A 22,165-nucleotide genomic window follows, 5' to 3' on the forward strand; every position below is an offset into this window, starting at 1 on the left:
GGAAAAGACAAACCAGAAATTTAATCAGAATCACAAGATTGCTGCAGCACAAAGCACTGGCTCTGGAGCTTTATGAAAGCTTCAAGCGGAAGCCCTGAGAGCTCCGGCTGTGAATGCACTTTATTTTGGACCCAGAATATCCTGGGGCTCCTCAGGCCTCGACAGAGGGAAAACCAAAGCACAGGCGACTCCGCGGCGGGGTTGTAATGGCGGCGCCTCCTGCTAGCCCAGACCGCACCCGGCTGCTCCAAATCTGCCTTCTCCTGGGGGTTCTGGGGGAAATTAGGGCCGAACAGATCCGCTACTCGGTGTTAGAGGAGCAGGAAGAAGGCTCAGTGGTGGGCAACATCGCCAAGGACCTGGGGTTGGCGCCCCGGGAGCTGGTGGAGCGCGGAGTCCGCATCGTCTCCAGAGGTAGGACGCAGCTTTTCGCCCTGAACCCGCGCAGCGGCAGTTTGGTCACCGCGGGTAGGATAGACCGGGAGGAGCTTTGCGACAGATCTCCAAACTGTGTGACAATACTGGAGATTCTCCTAGAAGATACAGTGAAGATTTTGCGGGTAGAGGTGGAAATAATCGATGTTAATGATAACCCACCCAGTTTTGGGGCAGAACAGAGGGAAATAAAAGTTGCTGAAAATGAAAATCCTGGGACAAGATTTCCTCTTCCTGAAGCTTTTGATCCGGATGTAGGGGTAAACTGCCTGCAGGGTTACCAGCTCAACTCAAACGGTTACTTTTCCCTGGACGTGCAAAGCGGGGCCGATGGGATTAAGTACCCAGAGCTGGTGCTGGAACGTGCTCTAGATCGCGAGGAAGAGGCGGTTCACCACCTCGTTCTCACCGCCTTCGACGGAGGTGACCCGGTTCGCTCTGGCACTGCCAGGATTCTCATAATACTTGTGGATACCAACGATAATGCTCCCCTGTTCACTCAGCCCAAGTACCACGTAAGTGTTCGTGAGAACGTTCCTGTAGGCACTCGGCTACTCACCGTAAAAGCCACTGATCCAGATGAAGGAGCCAATGGAGACGTGACGTATTCTTTCCGGAAAGTAAGAGACAAAATATCACAGCTATTTCAGTTAAATTCTCTGAGTGGGGATATAACAATATTGGGGGATCTAGATTATGAGGACTCTGGATTCTATGACATAGATGTAGAAGCCCATGATGGGCCTGGTCTCCGGGCTAGAAGCAAGGTACTGGTGACAGTTCTGGATGAAAATGACAACGCACCAGAAGTCACAGTTACATCTCTCACCAGCTCAGTCCAGGAAACTTCTTCCCCGGGTACAGTAATTGCACTTTTCAACGTGCATGACAGTGACTCAGGAGGAAATGGCCTAGTCACATGTTCTATTCCAGATAATCTGCCATTCACACTTGAAAAGACCTATGAAAATTATTATCGGTTGTTGACACACAGAACACTGGACAGGGAAGAAGTCTCAGAATATAACATCACTGTAACTGCAACTGACCAGGGAATTCCTCCACTGTCTACAGAAACTCATATTTCACTGCAGGTGATGGACATCAATGACAACCCACCTACTTTCCCTCATGCTTCCTACTCTGCCTACATTCCTGAAAACAACCCCAGAGGAGCCTCCATCTTATCTATGACTGCTCAAGACCCTGACAGTGGTGACAATGCCCTAATCACTTACTCCCTGGCCGAAGACACCTTCCAGGATGCACCCCTGTCCTCCTATGTCTCCATCAACTCCAATACTGGGATCCTATATGCACTTCGCTCCTTCGACTATGAGCAGCTTAGAGACCTGCAGCTACTGGTGACAGCCAGTGACAGTGGAGACCCTCCACTCAGCAGCAATGTGTCAGTGAGCCTCTTTGTGCTGGACCAGAACGACAATGTCCCTGAGATCCTGTACCCCACCTTCCCTACAGATGGCTCCACTGGTGTGGAGCTGGCACCCCGCTCCGCAGATTCCGGCTACCTGGTGACCAAAGTGGTGGCAGTGGACAGAGACTCAGGCCAGAATGCCTGGCTGTCCTACCGCCTACTCAAGGCCAGCGAGCCGGGACTATTTGCAGTGGGGCTGCACACAGGTGAGGTGCGCACTGCACGGGCCCTGCTGGACAGAGATGCGCTCAAGCAGAGCCTTGTAGTGGTCGTCCAGGACCATGGCCAGCCCCCTCTCTCGGCCACTGTCACACTCACTGTGGCTGTGGCCAACAGCATCCCAGATGTCCTGGCTGACTTGGGCAGCCTCAAGCCTTCAGCAGACCCAGATGACTCGGGCCTCACACTCTATCTCGTGGTGGCAGTGGCCGCTGTCTCCTGCATCTTCCTGGCTTTTGTCACGGTGCTGCTAGCACTCAAGCTGAGACGCTGGCACAAGTCACGCCTGCTTCACGCTGAAGGCAGCAGGTTGGCAGGTGTGCCTGCCTCGCACTTTGTGGGCGTGGACGGGGTTCGGGCTTTCCTGCAGACCTACTCCCACGAGGTCTCCCTCACCGCGGACTCGAGGAAGAGTCATCTGATCTTCCCCCAGCCCAACTATGCAGACACGCTCATCAGCCAGGAGAGCTGTGAGAAAAGCGAGCCTCTTCTGATAACTCAGGATTTACTTGAAACAAAAGGAGACCTTAATCTTCAGGTGAGTCAATCTTATAATAGATCATACCACACTGAAATATAGACAAAGAGTTGTGTAAATGTCTCCTATTACATATGTAATATATCAAATAAAGGTGCCTCTTTTAATATTTTATTGCTGTAAAGAGAACTGGTGGATGACCCTTCAGTAATGACCAACAGTCTTTACCACACAAAAATGTTGTTTATTATCCTTTTTGGTCTTCATTCAGTTGTAGTTTCAGCCAGAATTTTCTAATTTTACAACTCTAAACCACCTCATTTCCTTAAATGTCCTTTTCTGTGCTGGGTGCGGTGGCTCACACCTGTAATCCTAGCACTTTGGGAGTGTGAGGAGGGTGGATTGCCTGAGCTCAGGAGTTTGAGACCAGTCCAGGCAACATGGTGAAACCCAGTCTCTACTAAAATACAAAAAGTTAGCCGGGCGTGGTGGTGCACGCCTGTAGTCCCAGCTACCCTGGAGGCTGAGACATGAGAATTGCTGGAACCTGGGAGGCAGAGGTTGCAATGAGCTGAGATCATGCCACTGTACTCCAGCCTGGGTGACAGAGCAAGCCTCTGTCTCCAAGAAGTAAAATAAAATAAAGTAAAATAAAATAAAGAATAAATTTCCTTTTCCTTTAGGTGTTACTGCAAAGATACAAGAGACCTGTGAAATAGAAGGCAATTGTGTAAATTCAGGTTTACAATATTCTTTCTCATGAAGTTATTATTGGATCTGGACTGAGGATTTTTTAATTTCCTATTTTTACACTGTACCATGCTTTACTTGAAGTTTACTTTTCCTTCCTTGAAAGGGTATTTTGCATTATAATAGGCAACATCAATTTAAGAATACTGAAAACTTATGAGTTTAACTTTTAGATATAACTTTAACAGGATATTTTCTCAATGAACTGTTACATTTCAAATATTTTCTTGTTGCTGTTCTGAGATGCACCAGCGGTGACTATACGTGATTCCTTTGGTGCACTCTTGTGATTATGAGAAATATTTCAAAGTTAATTTCACTCATATTTAAGTAGATTCTAGAAGTAACTTTAATAATTTTTAAATTGCCTATCATGACATCACTATTGGGACTTTCTTGATTTCTTTTGTTGTTGTTGTTGTTGAAAAGATATATATATATATATATATATATATATATATTTAGAATTAGGCAGCTGGACTCAGTTTAGATGATCCCAATTTTGTTGGCAACATCCGAAGCATCATAATCAGGAGCCAGTCAAACATATGCCTTTTTCTCTCCATCAGGCCGAATCAGGGTGTTGACCTTGACCACATCAATGTCATAGAGCTTCTTCACAGCCTGTTTAATCTGGTGCTTGTTGGCTTTAACATCCACAATGAACACAAGTGTGTTGTAGTCTTCTATCTTCTTCATAGTAGACTCAGTGGTCAGCGGAAACTTGATGATAGCATAGTGGTCAAGCTTGTTTCTCCTCGGGGCGCTCTTCCGAGGATATTTGGGCTGTCTCTGGAGTCGCAGTGTCTTGAGCCGCCGGAAGGTGGGTGACGTGCGGGTCTTCTTTTTTTTTGTGGCTGTGGACACCTTTCAACACTGCCTTCTTGGCCTTTAAAGCCTTCGCTTTGGCTTCGGCTTTAGGAGGGACAGGAGCTTCCTTCTTCGCTTTTGGTGCCATCTTGTGAAAAGGCGAGACTTTCTTGATTTCTAAGGAAAAATATAAGTTTTTGGAGTCTTTTCTCTTTTCATCATGTGAGCCTCTTTCAAAGGTTGAGTTACTGGGGTTCTGGACTGATATGATTTATGCTGCTTAGTAAGTTGGCCTCATCCCTATTGCTACAAATTGCTATCAGATATTTCTGTCACCATGTGGCTCTGGGATTATTTTATATGTGGGAAAATATTTTGTGTGTAGGGGATATACAACACTTTTGTTCTTTGTGCTTTCATTTAGTTCTGTGAGTTAATTCAAAATTCATGAATGCATATGCTTACACAAATTAGTGTAATTTGATAACTGGAAGTTGTAGTGATAGACTGTGGAATATGCCTCAATTTGATTTACAAAGGAGAGTTTTAGTTTCTACATGGTTTTGTATTCATAGAAAGTTGTGGTGCAATATGTAGAGTAAGCTGGAATATGATATGCAGTTACCTAGGTTGGTAAGCAGAAAGCAGAAATAACAAGTGAATGTTGAGAGACAACTCACATCTGAGGAGAGATTGTTTAAAGTAATTAAGCCATAAAATATAATTTGGAAATGCTCAATTGGCCTGAAACTGTGTCAAGCATATTCAGGTGTTGGCATTAGGAATATGTTCCAGAATGAGAGTGCCATACGTTTTAAAGGCCTAGGAAAGCAGTAGATAACTTATAACCTAAAATCAAATTTTTTAAAAAATGTGTTTTTGTTAGAATGGGCAGTGAGTTTCTTTTAGTAAATAACAATGTTGATTAAACAAATTGTTGTATATTCATATTATGGACTACTAGATAACTATATTATGGGCCACTAGATAACTATAAAAATAAATGGGAAAGCTCTCTGTGTACTGATATGATCTTTAAGATATAACAAATATAAAAGCAATGTGAAGAACATGGTATGTTGTATGCTTACATTTGTGTAAAGAAGGAGACAGAATATTTATACAAATCCGTTGCACTATGTAAAACATATCTCCAGAAGGATACCCAAGAAACGTTAACACTCATTTCCCCTGTGAAAGCAATTCTCCTCATCTAAAGCAGGGATGAATGCACCTTTTGAATTTGGAACTATATGAATATTTCGCATATTTAAAAACAAATGAAGACTTTATAAATTAAAAAAAAAAGAAGAAGAAAAGAAAAATGTTCTTAGCAAACATTTACAAGCCGTTGGTGCAGTTTCCTGAGAAAACCTCTGAGCGTCGCTGTCGGTCAAAAGAACGAAGAGAAGATCCAGAGAAGCTTTTGGGAGCCTCTTAGAAGGGAACTTCCTGCACAAACCAACCACGCAGAGGAGGCCAGTGTAGATTCGGAAACAGAAAACAAAAGCAGGAAAAGTGACCTGAGCCCGGATTCTGCCATCCTCGGAAGGCTTATTCCTCCTATGGGCAAAGGAGCACAGGGAGCCCGAGGGAGACAGAAGATGAAGGCGAGCGCAGGGAGGTACGGGCTGGTGTGGTGGCTGCAGGTACTGTTGCCCTTCCTGTTGTCTTTGTTCCCCGGGGCTCTCTCAGACCAGATCCGCTATTCAATTCCAGAGGAGCTGGCCAAAAACTCTGTCGTAGGAAACCTCGCCAAGGATCTGGGGCTCAGCGTCCGGGACTTGCCTGCCCGGAAGCTGCGGGTTAGCGCAGAGAGGGAATATTTCACAGTAAACCCAGAAAGCGGGGACTTACTTGTGGGTGACAAAATAGACCGAGAGCAGATATGCGGGAAGCAGCCTCTGTGTGTTCTGGATTTCGATACTGTCGCTGAAAACCCACTAAATATTTTCCACATAGCAGTAATTGTGCAGGATATAAATGATAATACCCCACTATTCAAACAGAGTAAGATTCATTTAAAAATTGGCGAATCCACTAAGCCAGGTACAACATTTCCACTTGACCCAGCCCTGGATTCAGATGTTGGTCCTAATTCACTACAAAGATACCACCTTAATGACAACGAGTACTTTGATCTCGCTGAGAAACAGACTCCAGATGGACGTAAATATCCTGAGCTGATTCTAAAACATTCTCTGGACAGAGAAGAGCATAGTTTCCATCAACTGGTCCTCACAGCTGTGGATGGCGGAGACCCACCTCAAAGCGGCACGACCCAAATCCGAATCCAAGTCACGGATGCCAATGATAACCCTCCGGTGTTCAGCCAGGATGTGTACAGGGTCACCCTGAGGGAGGACGTGCCCCCGGGCTTCTTTGTGCTTCAAGTGACGGCCACTGACCGGGATGAGGGCATAAACGCGGAAATCACCTACTCCTTTCATAATGTGGACGAACAAGTCAAACGCTTTTTCAACTTAAATGAAAAAACAGGAGAAATCACGACAAAGGATGATTTGGATTTTGAGATTGCAAGTAGTTACACTCTGAGTATTGAAGCAAAAGATCCTGGAGATCTAGCAGCCCACTGCAGTATCCAAGTTGAAATTCTTGATGAGAATGATTGTGCACCTGAAGTTATTGTGACTTCAGTATTTACTCCCCTACCAGAGGATTCGCCACCAGGAACAGTCATCGCCTTGATAAAAACGAGAGACAGAGACTCTGGAGAAAATGGAGAAGTTTACTGCCAAGTGTTGGGAAATGCCAAGTTTATTTTGAAATCTTCCTCAAAGAACTATTACAAACTAATGACAGACGGCGCCCTGGACCGGGAGGAGATCCCAGAATACAATCTCACCATCACAGCCACCGACGGGGGCAAGCCGCCTCTCTCCTCCAGCATAATTGTCACCCTGCACATCTCCGACGTCAACGATAATGCCCCACTTTTCCAACAGACTTGCTACATGGTTCACGTGGCAGAGAACAATCCTCCTGGCGCCTCTATCGCTCAAATCAGTGCCTCTGACCCTGACTTGGGCCCCAATGGCCAAGTTTCCTACTCCATCGTAGCGAGCGACCTGGAGCCGCGGGAGATTTTATCCTACGTGTCCGTGAGCGCGCAGAGCGGGGTGGTGTTCGCGCAGCGCGCCTTCGATCATGAGCAGCTGCGCGCCTTCGAACTCACACTGCAGGCCACCGACCAGGGCTCACCTGCGCTCAGCGCCAACGTGAGCCTGCGCGTGTTAGTGGGCGACCTCAATGACAATGTGCCACTGGTGTTGTACCCCGCGCTGGGGCCCGATGGCTCCGCCCTCTTCGATATGGTGCCACGCGCAGCAGAGCCCGGCTACCTAGTGACCAAGGTGGTGGCGGTGGACGCAGACTCGGGACACAACGCTTGGCTGTCCTACCACGTGCTGCAGGCCAGCGAGCCCGGGCTCTTCAGCCTGGGGCTGCGCACGGGTGAGGTGCGCACAGCGCGTGCCTTGGGCGAGAGGGACGCGGCCCGCCAGCGCCTGCTGGTCGCTGTGCGTGATGGAGGACAGCCGCCACTCTCCGCCACCGCCACGCTGCACCTGATCTTCGCGGATAGCCTGCAAGAGGTATTGCCAGACCTTAGCGGCAGCCCTGAGCCCTCTGACCCCCAGACGGAACTGCAGTTTTACCTGGTGGTGGCCTTGGCCTTGATCTCAGTGCTCTTCCTCTTCGCAGTGATTCTGGCAATCTCCCTGCGCCTGCGCCGCTCTTCCAGTTCAGACGCTTGGGGCTGCTTTCAGTCTAGTCAGTGCTCCAAGCCTGGACCTGGGGTTCTCCCCAATTACAGTGAGGGAACATTGCCCTTTTCCTACAACCTGTGTGTTGCCTCACAATCAGCCAAGACAGAGTTTAATTTTCTGAACGTAACCCCGGAATTGGTTCCCTCACAAGATCTCCTCTGTGACAATGCCTCTTGGGAACAAAATACAAATCATGCAGACGCTGGGGTCCCTTTTGCCTCAGATACTATTTTAAAGGTGAGCTTTAATTAATTTATTTTCACTTCTGGTTTTATTGTTTCACCTAATTTGGGTAGGAAGTTCCATTGCAATTTCTTTGTCTGTGAGTTAGATTTGGTCAATGTTGTGCCTTAATTATCTTAATCTTATTTAACTTAATTTTAAGTGTTTTCTCTCTGAAGTGTGAGATTTATTTAGCAATAATTGCAAACCTTTATCACATGAGATACTGCACTGTATTTCTTTTTCTTCCTCGTCTTTGCTTCTCTCTGAAGATTTGTTACCATTGGGACTTTAGGCAATTACTTTCACCTTCAGGCTCTTTGTTATTCAAATTTTTGTTTTACTTCCTCTTAGCATCATAGTACTTCAGAGTAAAGAGAGTCTTCATTTTAGTAGTTTTTGGAAATTGGGAACCAAAGATGAAAGACTTTTACATAATGGCATGGCTTGTTAATTGCAGGGCATGGGTAGGACATTGTCCCATTGACTTGAAGACCCACACTGGGTAAGCTAAGTGTCTTGGAATCACAAGCATATTTCTAAAGGATAGGCAATGTTTGAGGTCTGAGGTGTCTGCTATAAAGAGTGCATTTAACAAATGTGAGAAAGCATTCTCTAACATGCATTTTAACAAATTGCTCTTAAGAAAAATTACACATTGAGAAAAATCTTACAACCTATGTTCACATCATTTTCTACCAAATATTACTCAAATCTTTGCTTTTGAATTTCCTAATTATATAGAATTTTTATTTTCTTAGTTTTCTATGAAAGTGTCATTAAACAAAATGACTTTCTGAAATGTTCATTTTTTTCAATCAAGAGGTTTTTCTATTTCTGTTGTCATATAAAGATGATAGCACTAAATAACTGTCTCAACATAGAAAGGCCACTCAGTACTGCTCAATAAGTATCTGGTCATGCTTTCCTGCATAGATGATGAAATAAAGCCCCACCCTCCACAGTTGCTATACTGATTGTCATTGGAACTACAAATATTTGAACATGATAATAGAAAAACGTAAAAATGCATAGTTAACCCTACTCTAACACTGTCTGAGATAGTGGAGAAACTTTCTGAAAGTCCTCACAAGTAATAAAGATCTGTATTTCTTCTGCATATGACAGCTAATATAACTTACATAAATCAGTAGTCCTGTTTGGAAAGGTGCATTGAGAACTGGGTTTGTTTCCTTGGCATTCTTATGTGCAAATAAGCACGTTTTCCTAAATGCATCCTAATAAAGAGATGAAATCTTGAATTCTACAAAGGTAAGAATTTGAATGTCCTAATTTAAAGGACTAAACATAGGTAAGAGGTAAATAAAGGACATAGGCTCCCCCAGTGACACATTAAATAAAATTTTTGTAAGGTATTGGAATCTAATAATATTGATCTCAGTAATTGTGGAAGTCTTGCTATTTCAGAATTAAAGCTGAATTAACAGTCATAGACAATGTTACACAGTTAAACATTAAGGATATGGCAACATTATTAGAAATAAAATTACAACTAAACTTAGGAGAAATAAAAATGGAATTTGGTGCAGTCACTGGTTAGGACTCTGAGCGTCGCTGTTGACCAAAGTGGGAAAGGAGCTGCAGCAGAGGCGACCCGACTCTGCTCCCTCCATACTAAACACACAAACCAGACAAGCTCCTACGAAAAGCCAACGCTCCACGCCCATTTTCGTCGGGGAATATGTACCCATCGGCTTTAGATAAATAAGGAAACAGCAGGCTGAACCAGAACTAAGAGAAAATTGGGCAGAGAGAAGGCAATGGCGAGTCCACCGAGGCGCTGGGCCTGCGGAGAGCTGCTGCTGCCCTTCATGCTCCTGGGGACGCTGTGCCAACCGGGATCCGGGCAGATCAGCTACTCGATGCCGGAGGAGCTGGACAAAGGCTCCTTCGTCGGCAACATCGCCAAGGACCTTGGGCTGGAGCCCCGGGAGCTGGCGGAGCACGGAGTCCGCATAGTCTCCAGAGGTAGGACGCAGCTTTTCGCTCTGAACCCGCGAAGCGGCAGCTTGGTCACCGCGGGCAGGATAGACCGGGAGGAGCTCTGCGCTCAGAGCCCGCTGTGTGTGGTGAACTTTAACATCTTAGTTGAGAACAAAATGAAAATTTATGTAGTAGAAGTAGAAATAATCGATATTAATGATAACTTCCCGCGTTTCCGGGATGAGGAGTTAAAAGTAAAAGTTAATGAAAATGCGGCTGCAGGGACACGTTTAGTGCTTCCCTTCGCGCGGGATGCAGATGTGGGTGTGAACTCCCTCCGGAGTTACCAGCTCAGCTCCAATCTGCACTTCTCTCTGGATGTGGTAAGCGGAACTGATGGACAAAAGTATCCGGAGCTGGTGTTGGAACAGCCCCTAGACCGCGAGAAAGAGACTGTTCATGACCTCCTCCTCACAGCTTTAGATGGCGGAGACCCGGTACTCTCCGGCACCACGCACATCCGTGTTACAGTACTCGACGCAAACGACAATGCACCCCTGTTCACGCCATCCGAGTACAGCGTGAGTGTTCCGGAGAACATACCTGTGGGCACTCGGCTGCTCACGCTAACCGCCACGGATCCAGATGAGGGAATGAACGGGAAATTGACCTACTCTTTTCGCAATGAAGAAGACAAAATTTCGGAGACTTTCCATCTTGATTCCAACCTGGGGGAAATCTCAACTCTACAACCGCTGGACTATGAAGAATCCAGATTCTACCTCATGGAAGTGGTAGCTCAGGATGGAGGCGCTCTTCTTGCCAGCGCTAAGGTGGTGGTCACAGTACAGGACGTGAATGACAATGCCCCCGAAGTGATCCTCACCTCTCTGACCAGTTCCCTCTCTGAAGACTGTCTTCCAGGAACTGTAATTGCGCTGTTTAGTGTACATGATGGTGATTCTGGAGAAAATGGTGAGATTGCATGCTCTATTCCTAGGAACTTGCCTTTTAAACTGGAGAAGTCAGTTGATAATTACTATCACCTATTAACAACTAGAAACCTGGACAGAGAAGAGACTTCAGATTATAATATCACTTTAACCGTCATTGACCATGGAACCCCGCCCCTCTCTGCAGAAAACCACATCCCCTTGAAAGTAGCAGACGTCAATGACAACCCACCCAATTTCCCTCAAGCCTCCTATTCCACCTCTCTCCCAGAAAACAACCCCAGAGGTGTCTCTATCTTCTCTGTGACAGCCCATGACCCCGACAGTGGCGACAATGCTCGAGTCACCTACTCCCTGGCTGAAGACACATTTCAGGGGGGGCCCTTGTCCTCCTATGTCTCCATTAACTCTGACACCGGTGTCCTGTATGCGCTGAGATCCTTCGATTATGAGCAGTTGAGAGACCTACAGTTGTGGGTGACAGCCAGCGACAATGGGAACCCTCCACTTAGCAGCAACGTGTCACTGAGCCTGTTTGTGCTGGACCAGAACGACAATGCGCCCGAGATCCTGTACCCCACCCTCCCCACAGACGGTTCCACGGGCGTGGAGCTGGCGCCCCGCTCCGCAGAACCTGGCTACCTGGTGACCAAGGTGGTAGCAGTGGACAAAGATTCAGGCCAGAATGCCTGGCTATCCTACCGCCTGCTTAAGGCCAGCGAGCCAGGACTCTTTGCGGTTGGGCTGCACACGGGCGAAGTGCGGACAGCGCGGACCCTGCTGGACAGAGATGCACTCAAGCAGAGCCTCATAGTGGCCGTGGAAGACCATGGCCAGCCCCCTCTGTCAGCCACCGTCACAGTCACAGTGGCCGTGGCAGACAGGATCCCTGACATCCTTGCTGACCTTGGCAGTATGAAGACCCCCATTGACCCTGAGGATTTGGATCTCACATTCTATCTTGTGGTGGCAGTGGCTGCAGTCTCCTGCGTCTTCTTGGCCTTTGTCATTGTGCTGCTGGTGCTCAGACTGAGGCGCTGGCACAAGTCACGCCTGCTTCAGGCTGAAGGCAGCAGGTTGGCGAGTGTGCCCGCCTCACACTTTGTGGGCATGGATGGGGTTCGGGCTTTCCTGCAGACCTATTCCAACGAGGTCTCCCTCACCGCGGACTCGAGGAAGAGTCACCTGATCTTTCCCCAGCCCAACTATGCAGACACGCTCCTTAGTGAAGAGAGCTGTGAAAAAAGCGAGCCTCTTCTGATGTCTGATAAGGTAGATGCAAACAAAGAAGAACGGCGAGTTCAGGTTAGTTTTCTCTTTCGGTAAGGATGACCAGAACATTTTTGTTTGTTTCTTTTTTCATTTATCTGTCATATTCAAAATCAGCTAGTTATGCAAATAGTGGAATATTATTTGCTCTATTGGAGATTAATTTTTTTCAATTCATTCTTTCTTCATTTGTTTTCAAATTCTGTTTTGGGAAGTCTAGCTGATATCTGTAGACTTAAGTGAAGCAAATACTTTAAAGGAAAGTGGTTAAATATAATCATTTTACCCAAATATTTTGCTATATTGGAACTGCAGTTCTATTAATAGCAGAGATGTTTTATTAATTCAAATTGTTATATGTATTGTTCTCTTTTGAGTGTCTGCGTAGACACCGTTAGTGTACGTGTTTTGGAAAGGATAATGTGTAGGATTGATATTTTAGTCTACCTGAAATTTGTTTAAGGAAATAATTTACAGTATTTACATAAATCAGTGGAAAGGTACAGAGAACTTCTGCATCATAAATATCAGAAAAGTAGATTAAATTTATAGTGATGATAACATGTAGCATTCTAAAGTCTGGAAAGTTTGTGTTAAGCCATGTAATTATTGGATATGTGGGCTTGTTGAGAGAAGAAATCAGTGTAAAGGAACCTTAAAGTTGGGCTTTGTTCTGTGATGTAAAGCCTCCAAAGAGTTACATACTGCTGCATTCAATAGATGTAAATATGTCACACACCTGGCATCTTCTGTTGTAGACAAACCCTTTACTTATTAAAATCAGCACCTACTGAAATGTTAGCTTTTCTTTAAGTGTAGGTGCAATTCTTCTTTATTACTTGAGTCTAAGGTTGTATTTGAAAAAAGAATTCAATTTAAGGATGGTTCAAAATTTTAAAGTTCATATCTAAGGGATGTGTTCATCTTAAATTAATAGACGTGCCTTAATGAAATACTGGTCTAAGTTCCTCAAATTCCAGGAGGATGTGTTATGTAATGAAAGGACTACTAGATTTCCATTCTGCATCTGATTTGCTGAAGATGATTTTCAGATGCTTCTTATTAAAATATTCTTAATCCTTCAAATTTTGTACTTTTAACACCTTGAGCATCAGCTTCAAATAATGACTAAATAAGGGGAAAAGGTAATAAAATATTACAAATGGGATAGTAAGCTACATTACTCAACCACATGAAAGGTTAGTTGACACATTAAAGAACCTAAGATCACTTGATTTTTATTTTTTAAACATTATTAAAGAGCAGTCAATTATACACACACACACACACACACATATACACATACACACACACAAACACACATACATACACACACGGACATTCTGAGCAAAATGTAAAATGTACAAACTCACTGAATAGTGAATGCATTCAAAGAGTAACAAGAGAATCTATAGAATAGGTGTGACATCATTCACTCCTATCTGAAAACTTGCTTTTCCATTTTTTTTTTTAAAGAAAATGTTATATGCTTCTCAGAGTAGGGTGTTTGGAAAAAAAGTAAACGTTATAGATTTGGGTACACTTCCTCTGAGTTAACTTTTTTGTGCAATGGAAAAATATCTTTAAACCCTCTATAAACTACTAACAGACTTTATAAAATGCTTGATTCATACATTCTGAATGTACGTACTATATATACCATATACTTTTAAATATCTGAGTATTTAGTTTTATATGTGTTCTGAAGAATAATTTTTCATATTAATTGAAGTGTTCATATAATGAACACTTGGCATTGTGTGGGAAGGCCCTTGCTTTGGAATGTTTTGGAGCAAAGTCTTGAGTCAGTTATGTTTTTGATGTTTGTATAAAGGTGACAATGAGTGGCTGTCCAGAATTCTGGATATCGTGACTAGTTTAAGATGCTATCATGCTTTTCCACTATAAGGTAAATTCAGTGTGGAACTCATTGCTTATTGCTGCACACCTGCCTGGTTTTAGAATAACAATACATTATGTAGGCTAAAGATAATTTCTTTAAGAAGATTTTCTGGTTTGGAAATGTAATTAAAACTATAAGACACCTGTCAGAAACATGGAAAATGGCATGTTATTGACCAGGGAAAAGTGTAAATAACAAAAGGTTGGTATGATCAGATGGTAAACTGGGGACCAAGGAAAAGTGGACAGAAAGATTACTTACATAATTAGATAATATAATTATAAGGACTCACAATTCACTCCCCAATCCTAATAAACACATCATTGTCAGGCTACTTGAGAAGAAGCAGTACGGTTCAGAACAATTGTGATGTAGTATGAAAAAACGTCTTCTGTGGAAGTTTTTCATCTGGTCCAGGGTGGTTCATGCCTTATAATCCCAGCACTTTGGGAGGCTGAGGTGGGAGGATTGCTCAAAGCCAGGTGTTGGCGCCCAGCCTGGGCAACATAGTGAGACCCCACCTCTACAGAAAAAAGAAAAAATTTCAATCATACTTATTTAATTTAAAGTAGACACTTGGAAACAAAGGAAAAGAGACCCTCTTGCTTCTTGCTATACTTCTATTTTATAAGGTCAATCATTTCCTCATTACCTGTAACTTCTTTTGGGGGGAAATAATAAAGATAAAAGAGAAGAAAGTGAAACATAGGATGAAACTAAAAGCTATGAGATTATAACTTTTAGAAGTTAGAAGAAAAGGAAATAGAATGCAATAACAATACACGTGAAGCTGATATTTCAAGCATCTTTATACTGCGTCTTCTGCTATCACCAAAAATAGCTTTCATTCGTATGATTTTTCTATGTATCATTTTATTTGGTCCTCATTTCTACTAAAGTAAGCAGAGAAGATGTTATTATGACCATTTTATGAAAATAGAAACTAAAAAACATGACGGGATTGAGCAAGATTATCTCTGCCCTTTGAGAAGTAAAAGGTACTTGATTTGGATGGATGAAGCTCAAATTAAAAGAAATAACAGACTAAAGATATAGTAAATATATTTAATGTTTTTTAAAAGTTCTTTTAAAATGGGAAGAAAGTATCACTATCAGTACACTGCCGATTTTTCTCCTAACTGGCTCCTTATTTGGAGAGGATTTAGTCACCACTGCTGCAGTTCTGCAGCGGAGGCGCCGGGTGCCGGTCTTGGCTAGTGCTGTGCAAAGTATTGGCTCCTCCCGCCGCAGCCAACTTGGAAGAAAAGTGTACTCTCTATCCGGCTTCCTGCAGCGGAGACACCCATCAGAGAATCCAAGCACCAAGACAAAACAAATAGTTGGTTCTGCTCAGAGAGGTCTTGGGATTATTTAAAGATCTCCTCTCCTCGGATTTAGAAAGGCAAAGGCGCAGAGAGGGGGATGGGAAATAGCTCCGGATGGAGCGGCCCAGCAGAGCGGAGGCGAATGCTGTTTCTCTTCCTGCTCTCTTTGTTAGGCCAGGGGCTCTCCCAACCGATCCGCTACGCTATTCCCGAGGAGCTGGACGGAATAGCGGAGGAGGCTCCCTGGTAGGGAACCTCGCCAAGGACCTGGGTTTTGGCGTAGGGGATTTACCCACTCGGAACCTGCGGGTTATTGCAGAGAAGAAATTCTTTACCGTGCGCCCCGAAAATGGGGACTTATTTGTGAGCGACCGTATAGACCGAGAGGAGATTTGTGGCAAGAAGTCAACGTGTGTTCTGGAATTTGAAATGGTTGCTGAAAAGCCTTTAAACTTTTCTCATGTAACCGTGCTGATCCAGGATATTAACGACAACCCACCGACCGTTAGCGAAAATATCACTGAGCTGGAAATCAGCGAACTGGCGATCACTGGAGCCACCTTTGCCTTGGAATCTGCTCAGGATCCTGATGTAGGTGTCATTTCGCTGCAGCAGTACTACCTCAGCCCTGATCCGCACTTCTTTTTAATTCAGAAGGAGAACCTGGATGGCAGTAGGTACCCAGAACTAGTACTGAAAGCACCCCTGGACAGGGAAGAGCAGCCGCATCACCACCTGGTCCTCACAGCTGTGGATGGGGGCGAGCCCTCCAGAAGCTGTACCACCCAGATCAGGGTAATTGTCGCAGATGCAAATGATAACCCCCCAGTATTTACTCAGGACATGTACAGGGTCGATGTTGCAGAGAACCTGCCCGCTGGCTCCTTGGTATTAAAAGTGATGGCCACTGACTTGGATGAGGGTGTTAATGCCGAGATCATCTATGCCTTCATCAGTATTGGTAAGGCAGTGAGACAATTGTTCAAGCTGGACAGTAAAACGGGGGAACTCACCACTGTTGGAGAACTGGACTTTCAAGAGAGTGATAGCTACACAATTGGGGTGGAAACAAAGGATGGTGGACATCACACTACATATTGTAAAGTACAGATAGATATTTCAGATGAAAATGACAATGCCCTGGAGATAACCCTGGCTTCTGAATCCCAACATATACAAGAAGATGCTGAGCTGGGGACTGCTATTGCCCTGATCAAAACACATGATCTAGATTCTGGATTTAATGGAGAAATCCTATGCCAACTAAAAGGAAAGTTTCCCTTTAAAATCGTTCAAGATACCAAAAACATATACAGGTTGGTGACAGATGGAGCCCTGGACCGGGAGCAGATCCCAGAATACAATGTGACGATCACAGCTACCGACAAAGGCAATCCACCGCTCTCCTCCAGCAAGACCATCACTCTGCACATCCTTGATGTCAACGACAACGTTCCAGTTTTCCACCAGGCCTCCTACACGGTGCATGTAGCTGAGAACAACCCGCCTGGAGCCTCCATTGCGCATGTTAGCGCCTCGGATCCCGACTTGGGACCTAACGGCCTTGTCTACTACTACATCGTGGCCAGTGACCTGGAGCCGCGGGAGCTGTCGTCCTACGTGTCCGTGAGCGCGCAGAGCGGGGTGGTGTTCGCGCAGCGAGCCTTCGACCACGAGCAGCTGCGCGCCTTTGAGCTCACGCTGCAGGCCCGCGACCAGGGCTTGCCGGCGCTCAGCGCCAACGTGAGCCTGCGGGTGTTGGTGGGCGACCGCAACGACAATGCACCGCGGGTGCTGTACCCAGCTCTGGGGCCCGACGGCTCTGCGCTCTTCGATATGGTGCCGCGCGCTGCAGAGCCTGGCTACCTGGTGACCAAGGTGGTGGCGGTGGACGCAGACTCGGGACCCAACGCCTGGCTGTCCTACCACATTCAGCAGCCTAGCGAGCCCGGGCTGCTCAGCCTGGGGCTGCGCACCGGTGAGGTGCGCACGGCGCGTACCTTGGGCGACAGGGAGGCCGCCCGCCAGCGCCTGCTGGTCACTGTTTGTGATGGAGGACAGCCGCCTCTTTCAGCCACCGTCACGCTGCACCTAATCTTCGCAGATAGCTTGCCAGAGATACAACCTGACCTTAGCGACCGTCCCACTCCCTCTGACCTTCAGGCAGTACTAGTTTCACCTAATAGTGGCGTTGGCCTTGATCTCAGTGCTCTTCCTCCTCGCGGTGATTCTGGCCATTGCCCTGCGCCTGCGACGCTCTTCCAGCGAGGGCTACTTTCAGCCTGGTCTCTACTCCAAGACTGTACCTGGAGTTCTCCCCAACTACAGTGAAAGGACTTTGCTTTATTCCTACAGTCTGTGTGCTGCCTCACATTCCTCAAACACCGAGTTTAAATTTCTCAATATAAAGGCTGAAGATGCTGCACCACAAGATCTGCTATGTGATGAAGCGTCTTGGTTTGAAAGTAATGACAATCCAAAAATGCCTTCTAATTCAGGCAATTTGCAACAGGTGAGTTTCTTCAAACCTTTCCTTCCATAAATATAATTGGGTTTCAATTCATTGATTTAGAGATAAAATGTTTACAGATTAAATATTTCCTGATTACATTATTTTATTGATTTTCTGGGTGTGGAGTAGGGTGCCTAGGAAATTCTTTGTAGAATTTCCTGTAGAATATCTGTATGGCAGTTGTTCTTTCATAGAAAGCCTCCTTTTGATAGTCTTGAAATTTTTGTTAATCCTAATACACTATAATCTGAAACATTTTTAATACAGTATTGTCTCACACTGTCATTTTCAGACATATCTATCCAGAATTAGACACAAATCTGCACAATTAAGTGGTTTACTTAGTTTTAATGCAGTCAATCCTAAAATATATTAAACATAATGTATATCTTAAGACATTTTTAATGTAACCTATATATATTTTTACTTCCCTTTGCATGGTTTTTTAAAGTATACACAGATGTTGCCTGTGTCAGGGCAGTTTTTAATTTCTATGCTAATCAAAAGAAATAATGGATCTCAAATGGCAACTCTTGTATTGGGTACTATAGTGAATTGGTTCAAAATGTGTTTGTGTAGCATATGCCTGTAGTCCCAGCTACTCGGGAGGCTGAGGTGGGAGGATCCCTTGACCCCAGAAGGTTGCGGCTGCAATGATCTATAATTGTGCCCCTGCACTCTAGCCTGGGAGACAGAGAGAGAGTTTGTCTCAAAAAAAAATGTGTTTGTGGTTGTTGGTACCCTTATTGAAAGTGGGACTAGTGTAAATGATGGTGAAATATGATAATTCAAAATTTACAGAAGATTGTAATATTATTTCTGTTCCCCAAGATCCTAAGAGATATTTTCATAAAAATGAATGGTAAACATCAGAGAACATTTAAAATTATTCAGAATAATCTCTTGCACTCTTCTAAATGCTTCATTGTCTTGGGAAGGGAAATATTATGAGTGTCATCTATGCAGATTTAGCAGAAATAAAAGCCTCTGTATGATAGTTTCACAAAACGATGCAGTATTAAGTTAGGACTCTGAGCGTCGCTGTTCACTAACCCGGGCAAGAAAATCAACGGAAACTTGAGTTACATCCTCCAACCACAAAGCAAATCAGACAGGAAAGCAGGAAAGCTGTGCGGAAATTCTGACCTGAAACGCTTCGCATCCGGTCTCTGCTTGTTGAAGGAACTTCACCGCTATTTCTGAGAAGAGCAAAGTGATGAAGACCTGTTTTTCCTCTTCTTAATCCCAGAGAAGTCTCTAATAAGCCAGTAATGGCGCCTCTGCAGAGGCGTCCGCTGCGCAGCGAGCAGGTCCTGCTCCTCACGCTCCTGGGGACGCTGTGGGGGGCCGCGGCAGCGCAGATCCGCTACTCTATTCCCGAGGAGCTGGAGAAAGGCTCCTTCGTAGGCAACATCGCCAAAGACCTGGAACTGGAGCCCCGGGAGCTGGCGGAGCATGGAGTCCGCATCGTCTTCAGAGGTAGGACGCAGCTTTTCTCTCTGAACCCGCGAAGCGGCAGCTTGGTCACCGCGGGTAGGATAGACCGGGAGGAGCTCTGTGCTCAGAGCCCGCGGTGTCTGGTGAGTTTTAACATCCTTGTCGAGGATAAACTGAATCTTTATCCCGTGGAAGTGGAAATAGTGGACATTAATGACAATACACCCCAATTCTTAAAAGAAGAATTGGAAGTGAAAATTCTCGAAAATGCAGCTCCATCCTCTCGTTTTCCACTAACGGAGGTCTATGACCCTGATGTGGGAATAAACTCCCTTCAGGGCTTTAAGCTCAGTGGTAATAGTCACTTCTCAGTGGATGTGCAAAGCGAAGGCCATGGGCCCAAGTACCCGGAGCTGGTGCTGGAGGGCACCCTGGACCGGGAAGGAGAAGCCGTTTACCACCTGGTCCTTACTGCCTTGGATGGCGGTGACCCTGTCCGCTCAAGCGTTGCCCGAATTCTGGTAACAGTTGTAGATGTGAATGACAACGCTCCAGTGTTTACTCAGCCTGTCTACCGTGTAAGTGTTCCTGAAAACCTGCCAGTAGGCACACCAGTGTTGGCAGTAAATGCCACCGACCAGGATGAAGGAGTCCACGGGGAAGTAACTTATTACTTTGTGAAGATTACAGAAAAGATCTCACAAATTTTCTGTTTGAATGTTTTGACTGGAGAAATTTCAACTTCTGCAAATCTAGACTATGAGGAATCGAGATTTTATGAGCTGGGTGTTGAAGCCCGGGATCAGCCAGGTCTTCGAGACAGAGCTAAAGTCTTAATAACTATCTTGGATGTCAATGATAATGTACCAGAAGTGGTTGTTACATCTGGAAGCAGAACAATTGCTGAAAGTGCACCTCCAGGAACAGTCATCGCTCTTTTTCAAGTGTTCGATCGAGACTCTGGCCTGAATGGCCTGGTAACCTGTTCCATCCCGAGAAGTCTCCCATTTGAATTGGAAAAGTCAGTTAGCAATTATTATCGATTAGTGACAAATGCAGCTCTAGACCGGGAAGAGGTATCCTTATACAACATTACTGTGACAGCCACGGACAAAGGAACACCACCTCTGTCAACAGAAACAATCATCTCCCTAAATGTGGCAGACACCAACGACAACCCGCCCACCTTCCCCCACTCATCCTACTCAGTCTATGTCCTTGAAAACAACCCCAGGGGCGCCTCCATCTTCTCTGTGAATGCACTGGACCCTGATATGGACCAGAACGCCCGAGTCTCCTACTCACTGGCAGAAGACACCCTCCAGGGGGCGCCCCTGTCCTCCTACGTGTCCATCAACTCCGACACTGGGATTCTGTACACCCTGCGCTCCTTCGACTATGAGCAGTTGAGAGACCTACAGCTGTGGGTGACAGCCAGCGACAGCGGGGACCCGCCTCTTAGCAGCAACGTGTCACTGAGCCTGTTTGTGCTGGACCAGAATGACAATGCGCCCGAGATCCTGTATCCCGCCATCCCCACAGACGGTTCCACTGGCGTGGAGCTGGCGCCCCGCTCCGCAGAGCCTGGCTACCTGGTGACCAAGGTGGTGGCGGTGGACAGAGACTCGGGCCAGAACGCCTGGCTGTCCTACCGCCTGCTCAAGGCCAGCGAACCGGGACTCTTCGCTGTGGGGCTGCACACGGGCGAGGTGCGCACGGCTCGGGCCCTGCTGGACAGAGACGCGCTCAAGCAGAGCCTCGTGGTGGCCGTCCAGGACCACGGCCAGCCCCCTCTCTCCGCCACTGTCACGCTCACCGTGGCTGTGGCCGACAGCATCCCGGAAATCCTGGCCGACCTGGGCAGCCTGGAGCCCTCCGACGGTTCTCACAACTCTGACCTCACGCTGTACCTGGTGGTGGCGGTGGCCGTGGTCTCCTGCGTCTTCTTGGCCTTCGTCATCGTGCTGCTGGCGCTCAGGCTTCGGCGCTGGCACAAGTCACGCCGGCTGCAGGCTTTGGGAGGTGGCTTGGCGAGCATGCCCGGCTCACACTTTGTGGGCGTGGACGGGGTGCGGGCTTTCCTGCAGACCTATTCCCACGAGGTCTCACTCACTGCAGACTCGCGGAAGAGTCATCTGATCTTCCCCCAGCCCAACTATGCGGACACGCTCATCAGCCAGGAGAGCTGTGAGAAAAGCGAGTCTCTTCTCACAACTCAGGATTTACCTGAAACGAAAGGAGACCCCAGGCGACTTCAGGTGAGTTTCTTTCCAGGCGGAAGCGGAAGAGTAATCTGATCTTCCCGCCACCCAACTATTTAGACACACTCCTCAGCCAGGATGGCTGTAAGAGAAGTGAACCTCTTTTGGTACAGGAAGATTCGTGATTTTGTAAAGTGGAAGACTCCCTTGTTCAGGTGAGGGAATTGTTTTTATTGGTTGGCATGAAAATTAAAGATTATCTTTGATTAGTGCTTAATTTTCTTAGTCCTTTGCAGGGAATCACATAATTCTAATGTTTTTCTTTTATATCAAAAGAATGTTCTGAAGTCTTAATTTTGTGGGGGGAAAATAATGCATGTCCTAGTTTTTCTTTACCTTTCTCTTCTTGGCAAACTATTTGTGTCTTGGATTGAGTACATCTCGTTTCTTAGGTTTTTTCCTATTATGTGACATTTGTAAGTTT

General features: G+C 45.8%; 2 protein-coding genes and 1 pseudogene across 10 annotated transcripts in view; 2 read left to right on the forward strand and 1 right to left on the reverse strand.

Moving 5' to 3' along the window:
• Window positions 1-22,165, forward strand: part of LOC102120633 (protocadherin gamma-C4) — a 188,318-nt gene that overhangs the window by 24,284 nt on the left and 141,869 nt on the right. Inside the window, exons 1-2 of one of the 9 annotated variants that reach the window (XM_065545910.2) lie at window positions 5,567-8,152; window positions 9,566-9,679. The exons of 4 other annotated variants lie outside the window; for them this stretch is intronic. In XM_065545910.2, the coding sequence (XP_065401982.1) occupies window positions 5,693-8,152; window positions 9,566-9,571 (2,466 nt within the window). In that variant the 5' untranslated portion in view covers window positions 5,567-5,692 and the 3' untranslated portion in view covers window positions 9,572-9,679. Of the gene's footprint in view, window positions 1-14; window positions 2,628-5,566; window positions 8,153-9,565; window positions 9,680-9,749; window positions 12,340-19,142; window positions 21,739-22,165 lie in introns of those variants that run through there. 4 more of the 9 variants (XM_015452025.3, XM_015452027.3, XM_015452039.3 and 1 more) reach the window with 4 other exon arrangements.
• Window positions 3,760-4,275, reverse strand: LOC107130083 (large ribosomal subunit protein uL23 pseudogene; annotated as a pseudogene).
• LOC107130081 (protocadherin gamma-B3) lies at window positions 15,504-18,553 on the forward strand. Its single transcript, XM_015452046.4, is given in 3 exon segments — window positions 15,504-15,751; window positions 15,754-17,702; window positions 17,704-18,553. Coding segments are annotated over 3 exon segments (2,442 nt in total). The 5' UTR covers window positions 15,504-15,628; the 3' UTR covers window positions 18,074-18,553.

Source organism: Macaca fascicularis, chromosome 6 (assembly GCF_037993035.2).
Source record: "Macaca fascicularis isolate 582-1 chromosome 6, T2T-MFA8v1.1".
Lineage (NCBI taxonomy): Eukaryota > Metazoa > Chordata > Mammalia > Primates > Cercopithecidae > Macaca > Macaca fascicularis.